Source organism: Petaurus breviceps, unplaced genomic scaffold, assembly GCF_028583685.1.
Source record: "Petaurus breviceps papuanus isolate PSGF00001 unplaced genomic scaffold, PetGlider_PUasm1.0 208, whole genome shotgun sequence".
NCBI classification, from domain to species: domain Eukaryota; kingdom Metazoa; phylum Chordata; class Mammalia; order Diprotodontia; family Petauridae; genus Petaurus; species Petaurus breviceps.
In genome coordinates, this window is record NW_027185852.1 from 32,253,155 (window position 1) to 32,269,827 (window position 16,673).

The following is a 16,673-nucleotide window of genomic DNA, read 5'->3' on the forward strand; positions in this document are numbered from 1 at the left end:
ATTGCTAAAAAAAAAAAAAAAAAGATATGATGTCTGGGCTCTTTCTTTGATCATAATTTACAGGTAGTCCAATAATTCTTTTTTTTTTTTGAGAGGGAAAGGCAAGCAATTGGGGTTAAGTGACTTGCCCAATGTCACATAGCTAGTAAGTGTGTCAAGGGTCTGAGGCTGGATTTGAACTCTAGGGCTGGTGCTCTATTCACTGGTGCCTCTTAGCTGCCCCAAGTCCAATAATTCTTAAATTATTTCTCGCTTATCTGTTTTCTAGGTCAGTTGTTATTTTTACCTATGAGATATTTCACATCTTCTATTTTTTTCATCTTTTGATTTTGTTTTGTTGTAACTTGCATGGAGTCATTAGCTTCTAGTTGCACACTTCTAATTTTTATCTAATTTATTTTTTACTTTTTTTTTGGAGGGGGGAGGGCAGGGCAATTGGGGTTAAGTGCTCAAGGTCACACAGCTAGTAAGTGTTAAGTGTCTGAGGCTGGATTTGAACTCAGGTCCTCCTGACCCCAGGGCCAGTGCTCTATTCACTGTGCCACCTAGCCACCTCACACACTTCTAATTTTGAAGAAGTTATTTTCTTCAGTGAGGTTTTGTACCTCTTTTTTCCATTTGTCCAATTCTACTTTTTTTTAAGGAATTCTTTTCTTCAGTAAATTTTTCTGCCTCTTTTTACCATTAGACCAATTCTGTTTTTTAAGGTATTATTTCTTCAATATTTTCTGTACCTCTTTTATAAAGCTCTTAATTCTTTTTTCATAACTTTCTTGCATCACTCTCATTTCTTTTCCTAATTTTTCTCTACCATTCATTTCTTTCTTTACTTTTTCCTGGAATTCTTGTTTGACTTGTGTACAATTAGCATTTTTTGAGGCTTTTTGTTGTAGCTGTTTTCACATTGTTGTCTTCTAAATTTATATTTTGTTCTTCTGGGTCACTGGGTAGCTTTTTATAGTCAAGTTATTTGTTGTTGTTGTTATTGTTGTTTAGTCATTTTTCCAGCCTATTTCTTGACTTTGAACTTTATGTTAGAGTTGGGCTTTGCTAACCTGGTGGTAGGGAAGCACTGTATCATGCTTTAGGCTGCTGTTTTCAGAGTTAATTCTAGGAGTTTTTAGCACTAGTTTTTAGTGCTTCCAAGGTGGTGTGATCTGATGAGAAGTAGACTCATGACTCTGCTGGTCTGTGCTGTGGTGTTTACCTGCTTCCTTGCAGCTGCAGAAACCAGCACTCCTATTTGTCCTGGAACTGTGACCAGGGCTCCTGCTGCCTTATGACCAACCACAAGGAAACCTCCTAAGTTTCCTTAGGCCAGAAAAATGTCTCACCCTTTTGTTGGCTCTGCTGGTCCAAAATTTGATCTGAGGCATTATTTTATTTTTTATTTATTTATTTTTTAAAGCAATCGGGGTTAAGTAACTTGCTCAAGGTTACACGGCCAAGTGTTTTTGTGTGGGTGTTAAGTATCTGAGACTGGAACCAATCCTGGATCTCCCGACTCCTGGGCCTGGGCTCTTAATCACTGTGCCACCTAGCCACCCCCTGAGGCATTATTTTAAAATTGTTTGGACGGGAATGTTGAGAGAGTTCATCTGGGTGACTGCCCCTAATCTGCCATCTAACTTGGTTACCTTTTTATTCTAGTTCAAATTCATTTGTAAGCTAAACCAGAGAGGATTCTGGACATACCTGATCCTAAATTAGACAGTTATCTGTAATCATTTATTAACCATTTAGTAAGTGCTTACTATGTGTCAGGTACTATGGTCTTTTTCATCTCCCATTATATAAGATTCAACTCAGCCGGAGGGTAATATGGCTGGTTGACTTTTCTTCCCTGGATTTAATGGCTATGACAGTTCTTACAGTGGTTTTTGTTCAAGCAAGTTTCTAGCCAGTGTACTTAAGCAGACAGGAACTAAGGTTACTTGAAGGGCTCTGAATGGCTTGTCCCAGAAAGTAACAGTGAGAAGCAGTACCCAGCAGAGACTGGTTCCACCAGCCTGGAGAGTGACATTTGGGTGAGATTAAGTAGCTTGGTGGCCCAGTGTGCAGAGGACTAGACTTTAGCTCAAGAAGATCAGAGTTTGAATTTCTGTCTCAGACATCAGTTGTGTGTCCTTGACAGATCACTTAAAACTTTCTTTGAGGACAATAATAACATCTACCTTCCAGGGTTGATGTGTTGTTGCTATTCAGTCATGTCCAACTCTTTGTGACCACATTTGAGGTTTTCTTGGCAAAGATACTGGTGGTTTGCCATTTCCTTTACCAGCTTATTTTACAGATGGGGAAACTGAGGCAAACATGGTGAAGTGACTTGCCCAGGATCACATAGCTAGTAAGTATATGAGGCTGGATTTGAACTCAAGGAGATGAGTCTTCCTGATTCCAGGCCCAGGGCCGGATATCTGTCATACCACCTAGCTGCACTAGAGGGGATACAAATATAAGCCTGCCCTCAGGGAGCTTTCATCCCAATGGAACTGGAAGAGAAAAGTGCTAGAAAGGGAGCTGGAAAAGTGGTGGTGGGAGTGACTTTTAAGTGACCTGGAGGCTTGGTTCCAGACAAGCTTATCAGATAGAGCCCAGAGTCCCAGGGACAGAGTTCTGGAGGGAGGGGGCTGATGAAGAAGCTGAGGACAATGGGGGCAGCATGGTTTGAAAATGGTCAGGAATGTTATGATTGTAAATATCATACATCTTCTAGAACACAAAATCTCAGCTACAGTTTGAAGAATAACCCAAAAGAAAAATATGAATGCAGAATTCCTTGAAATTCACCCAAGTAACACTGAAGGGGAGTTAGCCAGAGGACAAATTCCAAAGGCTGGAGCCTTTTGAAAAGCCTATTGCCAAGGGTTCAGAATTTGCCTCTAATGAAATAGTAGTTAAATGATTCCCCCTTCCTCCCCCCCAATGGCTAAAACTCCATGAATTTTTAATCAAAATAAAAACGCAAAACAGAGAAACCCTTTATGCATCAGACCTCCTAGTCAGTCCTCCACTATCCCAGCTTCCCATAGATCTAATCCCTAACAAATTGATGGTGAGAGGAAAAGGAGTGGATCTGGGTGGAGTGTGGCATAAACCACTCCCCATGAGTCAGCTGTAAATTTAATTCAAATCCCCAATCTCCCTTGGCTTTTTGCTTATGATGGTTACTCTCAAGATGACTACTGCCATTGGAAACCACACTGGGAGACAGGTAAGACCTCGAAATATTTACCTGGAAATTAAAATTGTTTCTAAAATGAAAGGTTTGTGTTTGAGTAAGGCTTTGTGGTCTCTGTTTATTCTGAGAAAGGAAAAAAACCTCCCACAGGAACTGAGGCTTTTACTTCTCCTGTTTCATTTTAAGAATTTGCTTCATCTAATCCTCTCCAGGGAAGGGGAGGAGGGGGGCAGCCAAGAATTCATTTGACTAATGGCAAGCCTGCGGAGAAGGCAGCTTTTTGTTATTCCACACCATCTTGTCATTCTATAAATGTGTAGCTACTAATCTTGGAGGAAGAATCACTGTAGAACCTGGTGTGTATCTGGGTATCCTTGAGCTTTTATGGAGAGTGCCACTGGCTAAGGAAAATGATTTATTCCAATAATCATCACAGTGCCAGCTGTTCTCCAAGATGCCAACCTATCCTGGGGGTTGTCAGCCAGTCAGACAATAAGCATTTATTAAGCACCATCACCTCCCTGGTGTCATGGTCCTCTCCGAAAACTAACGACAAATAACAACCACAGTCACTATGCTTCGGGCACTTTGCCAGCAGTCCCTGTGCTTGGGGAGCTCTCCATGATGTCAAACTCAAAGCAGGGAGGGAGGGGAAGAATCTAAGGTACCGTTTACAGGTGATGCACTGCACTTGTGACTTAGAATGATTGGACTCAAGAAAGCTGAGACTCTACAAGGAATTGTTGGGGAGGGGCTTTCAGAATGAAAACTTCAATTTTATTTTAACCATTTTGGGGGGGGGGAAGGGTATGTAATTTCATGGATACGGGGAAACCCTTGGGGTAAACAACAACAAAACAACTTTCACAGAGCAGCAACTCATGGGTAACTTTAGGGAATTGTAGATTTAGGGGTTAAAAGAGAAGAAATAGGTTGAACCTCAGAGATCCTTCAGGTCAAGGGTTCTTAAATTAGGATTCCTAAAGAGAATCCATGGCCAAATGGATAGGTTTGGACTTGGAGTCAGCAAGATCTGAATTCAAATCTTGACTCAGATATTTACTAGCTGTGTGACCCTGGACAAGTCACTTAATGTATCAGCCTCAGTTTCCTCATCCGTAAAATGAGGATGATACTACTACCTCATAGGGTTATTATAAGGACCAAAAGAAGTAATTTATATAAAGTACTTTGCAAACCTTTAAAAGTATTATATAAATGTTGTTATGATTATTATTTCAAGGGGTTCATGAACTTGGAACTGTTAATATTTTGAAAATTGTTTTCCAATATAATCGATTTCCTTTGAAATCTCATGTATTTTATTTTACCCATTTAAAAACATTATTTTGCAGAGGGGGTCTATGGCAAACAAAAAGGTAAGAACTCTTGTTCTAACCCAGTTTTTTGACAATGAGGAAACTGGCCCAGGTGGGTTTAATTGATCTGCCCACAGTCACACAAATGTTAATATAGTGTAGAAATTAGAATTTGGACCCACATCCCAGACTCCAAATCCAGCTCCTTCCACCGCATTTGGCACCTCATTTAAGTGACCACGATGGTAGGTGTCATTAGCCAAAATGGGGAAAATTTTGAATTTCAAGGAAATTCATTACCAAGGAAATAGAATGAATTCTCTCTCCCTAAATTTCCTGGGTTCATGCTTTTCCTTGTGCTTAGGGTTGTAAACTGAACCCTTGAGCAAACTCTCCATGTGTTAAAAGGGCTCATTTAATTGGCTGGGTAAATTTAATCGGGCATAACCTAGACCCTCTTTCCTTGACTTCTTATTTTCTCCTGGACCCTGGATAATGGTGATTTAGGGATGGAGGCTGACAGAGTGGTTTCTGATGATAAACTTGGTAGACAGAAAATGATTGTCTCTCCCCCCTCTCTGTGGGTCTCAAAATGTGCTTATAATGGGAAGGAGTCTCCTGAAAGGATAGAGGGGGGCGAGACCTGCATGCTGTGGTCTCCAGGGCTGGATTCCCCCTTCATTCCTCCACACTCCTTGGATTTAGACTTTGGGGTTTCCATGAGATCGACAAGAATGGCCAAAACACTGTTGCAGTTAATGAAGATGAAGATCTAAACAGGTGAACCAAACTCCCGAGGCCAGCCCTGTAGGACAGATCTGGCTTCTGGAGCAGAGACAAAGGTGGGAACAGAGGCAAGGAAGGAGCCTGAGTTGCTGAGACTGCCTACCAACTCTTGGGAATCCTGCTGGGCTGGTTAGCCAGGAGAGGGAGCTTTCCCTCTGATTTCCATCTCTTCCTTTCCTGATTTTCATTATTTAGAGTCTGTGATCCTGACACAGAGTCTCTTCCCTTCTTGCTTTCTACTAGCTATGGTTATGTGTAGTGGGGAATCCCTCCAGTCACATCCAAAGATCTGGGAGGGGAAATAAGAGGAGACAAACTAAAGGGCTGGGTGGATAGAGCACTGGAGCTGGAGTCTGGAAGACCCATGTTCAAATTTGGCCTGAGACACTTAGTGCCTGCGTGACCCTGGGCAAGTCACTTAACCTCTGTCTGACTTAATCCACTGGAGGAGGAAATGGCAAACCACTCTGAGATTTTTTGCCAAGAAAACCCCATAGACAGTACGGTCCAAGTGGTCATGAAGAGTGGGACTGAACAACTGTCCAGCAGCTGGGACATGACTGGAAGCAAGTAAAGAACAAAGTTATTTCCTTTCATGTTATGCTATATACAATATGACCATAGCATGCTGAGATATTGAATCTAGCTGGGAGAAACCCAGATGAGGTTAGTCAGTCAACTTTTGTTGTTGCTGTTCAGCTGCTTACCCGTGTCCAATTCTTCACGACCCCAGGGACCATTGCACACCAGAACCTTCTATCCTCCACTGTCCCTCCAAGTCTGCCCGAGTTCATGCTCGCTGCTCCCGTGACATTCCATCCATCTCAACCTCTGCCATCCCCTTTTCCTTTTGCCTTCAATCTTTCCCAACATCAGGGTTTTTTTTTTCCAATGAGATAGTCAACTAGCTGCTGTTTGTCCTTCTTTCTGGAAGAGGACCATGGCATTAGGGAGGTGACAGCATGATATGCAAGTGAATTGGATTATGTACCTACTGTATGCTATGCCAGGCACTAGGCTAAGCCTGGGGATACAAAGAGACACTGCTGTTAAGGAAATCACGGTCTAGGGTGACAACAGGTAAACTACAGGATGTCCCTAAAGTCTGGACACATAGGACATCTCATTAACTACGCATATTTTCAAGAAATGAAATGAACGAAATTTTCAACAACATTGTATTTAATTAGCATTTTTATTTTTATTTATTTTATGTATTTTATTTTTTATATTTATTTTATTTTATGCATTTTAATTAACATGTCATAGGAAGACATAGGAAACACAGGAAATCTCATTAATTAATTAAATTAAATTAATCACATTAATATGGAAAATTGTCCCTAATAGATAATAAAAGCTTTTACTTCATATGAAATTGTCATGGCTAAAATTTATGCTAATTAAATAAAATGTTGTTGAAAATTTCATTCATTTCATTTCTTGAAAATATGCATAGTTAATGAGATTTCCTATGTGTCCAGACTTTAGGGACACCCAGTACTATGTACAAAGAAGAGATATACAAGGATAAGTTGGAGGAGGCTTCAGAGGGAAGACACTAAGATTAAAGAGGATTCTTGTAGAAGGTAGGACTTTAGCTGAGACTTAAAGGAAGCCAAGGAGGCTAGGAGGCAGAGATGAGAAGGGAGATTCATCAGCTGGATATAAATATAAATTTTCTATTTTAATATTTTGAATAATATTTCACTTTATCTCTTAGACTGGTTTTGGACCCAGATGTTGAGGGTTTAACCAAACCACTTAGAGCTGCAGCTGAAACCGTGGACTCATTGAGGAGCAGGGAAGGATGGTAGGAATCTGCAGGCGGGGAGCTCTCTGATACTCAGCAGGGCTTTTGCAGACTTGGAAGGAGACTCTCCTACCACTGACCAGGGGAAAATTGCCCAGGTTGCTGGGCTAGTGGCTCAAGTAAAGTACTGCCTGATGGGCAATGCAAATATTGCATCAATTCATTCAGTGACATACAGTCTTCCTACAGGTTAGAGAACACTATGTTTAAGCCACAGGTTGAACTGCTTGAACAAGTATCCCACTTAAAAGTAAGTTTTTAAGGTTCTCCCTCTTAGGCAAACCAAACAGTAGGTCTCTTCATATAATTGAACTCTTTTTTGTTTTTTGTTGTTGAGTCATTTTCAGTTGCGTCTGACACTTTGTGATCCCGTTTGGTGTTTTCTTGGCAAAGAGACTGGAGTGACTTGCCAGTTGCTTCTTCAACTCATTTGATAGATGAAGAAACAGAGACAAATAGGGATAAGTGACTTGCTGAGGGTCACAGAGCTAGTAAGTGTCTGAGGCTAGATTTGCACTTGGGAAGATGATTCTTCCTCACTCCAGGCACAGCACACCGCCTAGCTGCCCCATAACTGACCTTAGTACCCAACTATAGTAAGAGTAACAAAATGAGTGTTTTCTGTGGAGCTACAGCCTAGCTTTTCCATATCTCTGCTTGCACAGTAGCAAAATATGCAAACCCTTGAGAGACCATGGACATAGCCTTTCAGTGGGTAAGATTCCATATCAGGGCTCAAATAAAGATATTACTAATTATCGAATCTCAGAGTTAACTCAACCTCAGAAAGCCCCTTAGTTCAGCCTATCCCTGAATGGGAATACCATCTACAACCTACCTGATAAGGGACCATCCAACCTTTGCTGGAGGATGTCCAATGATGGAGAGGCCAATGTCTCTCGAGGCGGTCCATTCCACTCTGGGATAATTGTAATTATTAGCATGTTTTCCTTATTGTACAGGCTAAATCTGTCTCTGTGACTCCTACCTGACTCCTAGAAATTTGCTTTGGAAATTTTACTACTGCTATATTATTGGTGTAGGGTGAGCAATGAGGTTGAAGAAATAAGAATGGCTAATGGAATTCGTGACAAGGTTTTTGTGGGCACATCATCTTGTCTGACCCCACTACAGAGTCAATTTCATGCAGAAATGGAAAGTTGGTTGATATGGTACCAGGACAAAGAGCTCCTGTGTGCTCAAATCTTGGATGAAGGTAGAAAAGCATTCATATTGATGTCGTTCATGCTGAGGAAATAGGTCTCAGCATTTGTTTCTAAACCCTTCCTATGGTTTTGTAGGAAGGAACTAGACTCATAAAATTAGGATCATGGTTTTGGAGCTAGAAGCAACCTTACCTAGCAGTTATCTATTCCCATTCCCTAATTTTGTAGGTGAGGAAACTAAGGCCCAAAGATCTTGGTTACATGATTTGCCCAAGTAATAGAGCTGGAATTTAAACCAGATCTTTCTTTGTTTCTTTCTTTGCTTTCTTTGTTTCTTTATTTCTTCCTTCCTCCCTTTTTTTGAATGATATTTTATTTTCCCCCCTAATTACATATAAGAACAATTTTTAACATTTGGGTTTGGGTTTTTTTTTTGAGTTTTGAGTTCCAAATTCTGTCCTCCCCCTCTCCCTGAGAAAGTAAGCAGTCTGATATAGATTATGTATGTGCAATCATGTAAAACATTTCCATATTAGTCATTTTGTACAAAAAGACAGGAAGGAAGAAAAGAGAGAGAGAGAGAGAAATAGTATGCTTCAGTCTGTATTCAGACATTATCAATTCTTTCACTGGAGGTGGATAGCATTTTTCATCATAAGTCCTTTAGGATTATCTTTGATCATTGCATTGCTTAGCATAGCTATGTTATTGTATTGCCAGTTCAATATTTGCAGTGCCCATGATCATGATCAAGACCATGACTATAAAAGTCACATGACGTTTGATCGCAAAATATACCAAACTCTCTATATAGAGGACAGAACTGAAACATTTATTTAGACACCAGAAAACCCAATCCCAAAACCAGTAAGCTGATTCCATCATAGTACCAAAGATATTAAGAAGCTACAATAACACTGAGAGCCACAGCATCCTTTAGCCTTACCAATATTAGATCAATATTTACTCACAAACCTCTCTATCTCTTTGCCTGAGCCTCCTCTCTCTCCCACCATCTCTCTGGCTCTGAGGCCCAGCTTCCTGTGGGCTCTGCTTCACCCTTCAGCCCTCCATCACAATCTTCATGTGATTATATTCAGCCTATTAGGGGGCAGAGTTTACTTTCAAAACAGGGAAGATCTTCAAATTCCCCCCTAGATCTATTAAGGGGTAGGGAAGATCTTAAAATTCCCATTCCCATTACAGTTGCCAACAGTTGCTCATTGTATTTTCCTAGTTCTGCTAACTTCACTTTGTATCAGTTCTTGTACATCTTTCCCAGTTTTTCTGTAATCATGCTGCTTTCTACATCTTTCTTCAGATGTAGAGATCCCTTCACTGTTCCATGTTGCCTCCATTGAACTCTTCATAAATCTATGGGGCTTTGGAACAGTATTTCTGGCTTTTCCTGGAATATGACTGTGATGACCCAACCCATTAAAGTTGCTTTCAATGCCACTGGCCACAAGTCTTTCTGTCTTTAGGCCTTAAAGAAAAGTTGAAACAAATACAAGTCCTTTGAGTGGACAAAATTTCTTTTTTAATAACAGCTAATACCTTCATATAATAGCTAGCCTTTATATTAGTACTTTAAGGTTTACAAAATACTTTGCATATGTTAACTCATTTGATACATTTATTTTGTTTTTGTTGTCAGAGGGTCTTCTACCTTCTTATAAGGTCATAAGTAACAGGAAGGGGTCATCTAACCCAACTCCTCATTTCACAAATGAGGAAACTGATACCCAGGGCAATTAGGTGGTATAGTAGATAGAGCACTGGACCTCTCCAGTGAGCCAGTCCATGGCTGTGATGTTATGTGATACAGCAGGTAGCAGAAGGATTTCTTAGTCCTCTCTTTAGAGCAATGAATAACTACTGAACAAAGTCTTGAGCATTTTGGAAGACAGTGCCACTAACCACTATACAGGATCTGTTATGGTTCTGTTTTGTATGCTACCGTCCCGAGAAGAAGCAACCTCTCCACCATCAAACATTTATTAAGTACTTACATATGCAAAAGATTGTATTTGGCTCTAGTCAGAATGAAAAGTTGCCTTATCTTAAGAATCTTACAATTTAATGTACAATTCCGCATAATAAATGCACTTGAGGGTTACCAGTTGGGGAAATAATCTGTTGTCCAAAGACCTGATGTAAATCTTTGCTCTGCCACTTACTAATTGCATGACCTAGGGGAAATCACTTAACCTCTCTGGGTCTCAGTTTCCACATCCTTCTATTCTGGGAATTGGACTTTTATTGTTGTTCAGTTCTTTTTCAGTCATGTCTGACCCCATATTTGGGGTTTTGTTGGCAGATACTAGAGCGGTTTGCCATTTCCTTCTCCAGGTCATTTTACAGATGAGGAAACTGAGGCAAAGAGGGTTCAGTGACATACTCAGGATCATACAGCTAGTTAAATGTCTGAAGACTGGACTACATGATATTATGTCTGATGCTTAAGTAAAGTTTAAAATTTGCAAAATGTTTTATTTACATTCCCTCATTTGATCCTTGAAACAACCCTCTGAGTAAGGCACCAAAAACATTAATATCCCCATTTCATGGATGAGAAAACTGAGGCTAAGTGGCTTGACAATAGTCACATAGATAAGCTTTCCTTGTTTCCAAGTCTAGAACTCTAGCCATTATATTACCCTGTTTCTCATTAATGATTTTTAAGGTTTTTTTCAGCACTTATATTCTGTGATTAGATGAAAACAAAGAGCTATCTGAGGTCTGAGGGGTAAGGTGATACTGATGTCAAGGATCTGGGAAGGATTCCTTGAGAAAGTAATACTAGAGTCAGGCTTTAAAGGTTGGGGGTAGGGATGGTGTGAAATTTTGATGACATAAACATTTTAAAATTACACAAACAAATCCAATGCAGCTAAGATTATAAAGGAAACAGTTAACTGAGATTTTTTTTCCTATAAGTTTCTTTAGTAAAGGTCTCTTTTCATTTATTTATTTGTTTGTTTGTTTTTGGGGGGGGAGGGCAGTTGGGATTAAGTGACTTGCCCAAGGTCACACAGCTAGTTTTTGTGTCAAGTGTCTGAGGCCGGATTTGAACTCAGGTCCTCCTGACTCCAGGGCTGGTGCTCTATTCACTGCGCCACCTAGCCACCCCTAAAGGTCTCTTTTCTAATAAGAAAAATACCTGTTATCTATTTGAAACGTGGTTAACGGATAGGAAGAAGCAATTCTCAAAGTAAGAAACCCAAGCTATTTGTAGCCATATGAAAAAAATGCTCCAAATCACTAATAGTGAAACACAAATTAAAGCAACTCTGAGGTTCCACCTCACACTCGTCAAGATTGACAAAAAAAGGAAAATGACAGTTTGGAAGAATCTTATGGAAAACATGTACATTGATGCATTAATGCAGCTGTGGATTGGTATGGCCATTTTGGAAAGCAATTTGTAACTAAGCCCCAGAACTTACTAAGCTTTGTCTAATCTTTGACCTAGTGATAACAACTATTAGGTCTATACCCCACAGAGATCAAAGAAAGAGGAAAAGAGCCCGTATGCACAAAAATATTTGTAGCAGCTCTTTTTGTTGTAGTAAAGGACTGGAAACTAAGGAGATGACCACAGATCAGGCAATGGCTAAACAAATTATGGTATATGAATATAATGGAATATTATTGTCCCATCAGGAATGATGAAGAAGACTTTTAGAGAAACCTGGGAAGACTTGTATGAACTGATTCAGAATGAAGTGAGCAGAATCAGGAGAACAAGTTGTACTAGAATGAATTTTTAAAGACAAACAGCACTGAACAATTTGAGTACACAATGACCAATCTTAATTACTGAAGACTGATGATGAAGAACACTAGCTGGCTCCTGAGAGAGATAATGAGCTAAATATGCAGAATGAAACATACATTTTTGGATGTGGCCAAATATGTATGGGTGTGTATATATATATGTATGTATACACACACATATACACATATATGTATATATACATATAAATACAGCTTTAACACATATATTTGTTATAAGGGTTTTGTTTTTCTTTTTTTTTTCTTTTCCAGCAGGGGAAAGAAAAAAAGTAGAATGTGAAAGGGAAAAAAATATTCTTGATAATTTTTTTAAAATAAAGGATGGAAGAAAATTCAGCAGGAAAATGGGAGAAAGAAAATTCTAGTCATAGGGTAAAGTATGAACAAGGGCCTAGAGGTGTAAGAATACAATAATTGATATCGTAAATGTATCTCTCAAGTTATCATCCTACACCTCTCCTCTTTTTAAACTCCTAGAAAAAACTATCATTCTTTTTTCTTTTAAAGCAATCGGGGTTAGGCAACTTGCTCAAGGTTACACGGCCAGTTATTTCTGGGTGGGTGCTAAGTGTCTGAGCCCAGATTCGATCCACAACTCATCCCGACAGTGGAGTCAGTGCTCTTACTCGCTGTGCTACCTGGCTGCCCCCAAAACTATCATTCTTTATTGCCTCTACATTCTCTCTCTTTTTTTTCTTTTTGGAGGGCAATTGGGCTTAAGTGACTTGCCCAAGGTCACACAGCTAGTTTTTGTATTAAGTGTCTGAGGCCAGATTTGAACTCAGGTCTTCCTGACTCCAGGGCCAGTGCTCTATTCACTGCACCACCTAGCTGCCCCTGCAGTCTCTCTCTTGATTGCTTCTCAAACCTTTTAAAAATGTAATTATTTTCAATGAACAAAAATTTGTTCTTTTCAATTTTTGTAATCTGGCTTACCGCCTCAACATTAGATTTAAACAGAATGACCAATGATCTCTTAATTGTCAAACCTGAAGGGCTTTAAAAAATGCTCCTCCTTGACCTCTCTGCATTATTTGATGCCTACAGTACCCACTATGACAAGGTGGCTTGATGGCTACCTTCCCAGATTGGACCCTCTTGCTTCTCTGGCTTGTTGTGATACTGTACCCTCTTGCTTCTCCTCTTACATCTGACTGCTCTTTCTTTGTCTGTTTTGCTGGTTTATCTTCCATATCTTGACCCCTAATTGTTGGAGGTATCCCAAGCCTCTGTCTTAGGTCCTCTTCTTTTTCTAAGCTGTCTCACTTGATAACCTCATTAGTTCCTTTGGATTTAATGATCATTTCTAAGCAGACAGTTCCTAAAACTATATATCAATCAATCATTTATTGTTTACTATGTGCCAGATACGATAAGAAGTTGTTTTTTGTCTTTTGTTTCCTAAGAGGACCAATGACATCATGGGTGATGTCTTGACTTGTATGTGAAATTAGATTAAGGGAGGCAAAGTAGCACAAAGTTGTCAGCCTCACTCTGTCTTCCTGAGTCACTGAAGTCCTGTGGCAGGACAAAAGTCAAGATGACTGGCGATGGCCTGGTATGTAGTGGATAACCTTGGTGTCTTTGATGTCTGGTCCAGTTCTAAGTGCTCTACGATACCTGCTTCAGTTTCCTTCATGATTGTTGGAACAAATTATTGAGTGCTAAGTACTGGGGATACAAAAAAAAAATGCCTTCCCTCAGGGAGCTTACACTCAAATGGAAATGATAACACTTACAAAGACACAGAGACAGGAATGAAGTGTTGTGTGTGGAGCAGCACCGTAGTGTGCTGTGAACTATAGAGTGTGTGAAGGGGAGTCACGTGTAACTCCATTTTTCCAGATAGAAAAGAAAGGAAAGGGTCAGACTGTGAAGACTTTAAATGCCAAACAAAAGGGTATATATTTTATTCTAGAGGTAATAAGTAGCCATGGGTGTTTATTGAGGATGTGGATGACATAGTAAGATTCATGTTTTAGGTAAATCACTTTGGTAGCTACATGAAAGATGATTTAGAAAGTGGTGGGACATGAGGCAGGTAAACCAAATAGGGAGCTATTACAATAGAAAAGGCTAGGGCTTAGACCGGGGTGGTGGCTGTGTGAGCAGACAGAAGGGGCATATACAAGAGATCGTAGAGATAGAATTAATAAGATTTGGGCAATTGTTTGGAGAGTGACACCAATGTTGTGAAACCGAGTAATTGGAAGGAAGAGTAATGATAATGGGAAATTTGGAAGAGGGGCTGGTTTCAGAAGAAAGATAAGGAATTGTTGTGTTTGAGATGCCTATGGAGGCAGACTAGGGGTAAATATATAAAACCGAGTGTCATCTTTACAGAGACTAGTCCCTAATCTCATTCCTGAGCTTTAGTCACACATCATGAACTGCCTATTGGACATTTTGAACTGGACATCCCATTTGCATCTCAACATGTCCAAAACAGAACTCATTATGTTTCCCCAAACCCAGTTCTCTTCTGAATTTCTCTACTTTTGTAGAGAACTCTACCATTCCTTCAGTCAGCCAGGTTCACAATCTTTTTTTTTTTGTTGTTGTTTTTGGAGAGGGGAAGACAGGGCAATTGGGGTTAAGTGACTTGCCCAAGGTCATACAGCTAGTAAGTGTGTCAAGTGTCTGAGGTCGGATTTGAACTCAGGTCCTCCTGACTCCAGGGCCAGTGCTCTATTCACTGTGCCACCTAGCTGCCCCCCAGGTTCACAATCTTGACTTTATCCTTGACTCCTAGCTGTTTCTGATCCCACATAATCCAGTTGCTGAATCTTTTAATTTTTATCTCCACAAAAGGTTTCTTGGTCTGTCTTCTTCTCTCTATTCACATGACCAACATATGCACCTAAATTATACTAATTTCTAGTATAGGAGAATTATACTAGTGCAGAATTATTCTAATTTCTAGTATAGAAAAACTAGTTTTCTTCCTACGTTAAGTCTCTCCCCTTTCCAATCTATGCTCTGTGAAGCTGCCAAAGTGATTTTCTTGAAGTGCTGCTCTATTATGTCACTCCTCTATTTTAAGAAACTCCAATGGTTATTTATTGCTTTTAGAGTTGAAGATTATAATAATAGCTAACATTTATGCAGTACTTACTACGTGCCAGGCATTGTGCTAAACTCTTTACAATTATTATCTAATTTGATCCTCACTACAACCCTGGGAGGGAGGTGCTGTCATTGTCCCCATTATATAGTTGAGATAACTGAGGCATGCAAAAATTAAGTGACTTGCCTCTGTTTGGCATTTAAAAGCCCTTTAGCTGTGTGACCTTGGGAAAGTCACATGTAATAAATGCTTGTTGAATGATGGAAGTAGAAAGGTTGGAGAAGCCTTCTTTGGTTTCACCCTTTTAGCTCCATCATCAATTTATCCTATCCCTTCCCACACCAAATCACCCTCTTCATCACCTCACTACTTTCCACAAAAGAGTTAATAGTTGAACTCTTTTTAAAAATTATTCATTTTTATAAGATTTTGAGTTCTAAATATTTTCTCTTCCTTTGCCTCCCCTCTCCCCAAGATGGCATGAAATTTGATACAGGCTATACATGTATAATCATATTAAACATATTTCCACATTAGTCACATTGTGCAAGAAGAATCAAAACAAAAGGGAAAACCATGAGAAAGAAAAAAAATAGTATGTTTCATTCTGCATTGACTCCGTAGCTCTTTTCTGGATATGGATAGCATTTTCTGTCATGAGTGTTTTGGAATTGTCTTGGATTACTGCATTATGAAAAGAGCTAAGTCTATCAAAGTTGGTCATCACACAATATTGCTGTTACTGTGTACAATGATCTCCTGGTTCTGCTCACTTCATTCAGTATCAGTTCATGTAAGTCTTTCCAGGTTTTTCTGAAATTCACCTGCTCTTCATTTCTTCTAGCACAATAATATTCCATTACATTCATATACAACAACTTATTCAGCCATTCCCCAATTGATGGACATTATCTCAATTTCCATTTCTTTACCACCACAAAAAAAGAGTTGCTATCAATATTTTTGTGCATGTAGGTCCTTTTCTCATTTTTATGATATCTTTGGGACCCAGATGTAGTAATGACTAGGCTATTTAGATAATTCAGGTGAGAGGTGATGATGTTCTGAGTAGAGAGACTGAATGAGAGACGCTGTGGTGGTAGAACTGACAAGATTTGATAACGAATTCAATATGTATGGTCAGGGAGAAAGAGGACTTGAGGCTAACACTGAGGATTTGAACTGGGGATCCTGGAAGAAGGGCAATGTCTTCAAGAAAAATGGGGAGTTTGGAAGAAGTGGAGATTTGGCAGGAAAGAGAATGAGTTTTGTTTTGGAAGTTGAGTTTGAGATGTTTTTGAGATCTCCAGTTGGAAATATCCAATAGGTAATTGATGACGTGAGAATGAAGCTCAGGGGAGAAGCTAAGACTGGATATAGGTACATGTGTGAGTCATCAGTTATCAGAGATGATAATTAAAACCCATGAGAGCTGATGAGATTGCCAAAAGAGAAGGTGTAGAGAGAGAAGTGTAGGGGACCTAGGACAGAGCCTTGTTAAACACTGACAGGGACAGGGTATGATATGAGAAAACTGAGGAAT

At 39.6% G+C, this 16,673-nt stretch overlaps 1 protein-coding gene across 5 annotated transcripts in view; it reads left to right on the forward strand.

Annotated features, from left to right (window-relative positions):
- Positions 1 to 3,111: 3,111 nt before the first annotated feature.
- The window catches only part of LOC138165446 (ecotropic viral integration site 5 protein homolog), a 219,209-nt gene continuing 205,647 nt past the window's right edge, over positions 3,112 to 16,673 (forward strand). For 2 of the 5 annotated variants that reach the window (XM_069093820.1, XM_069093821.1), the window contains exon 1: positions 3,113 to 3,214. In XM_069093820.1, coding sequence (XP_068949921.1) covers positions 3,161 to 3,214 — 54 coding nt within the window. In that variant the 5' untranslated portion in view covers positions 3,113 to 3,160. Of the gene's footprint in view, positions 3,215 to 16,673 lie in introns of all 5 variants that reach the window. The other 3 variants (XM_069093825.1, XM_069093826.1, XM_069093818.1) reach the window with 2 other exon arrangements.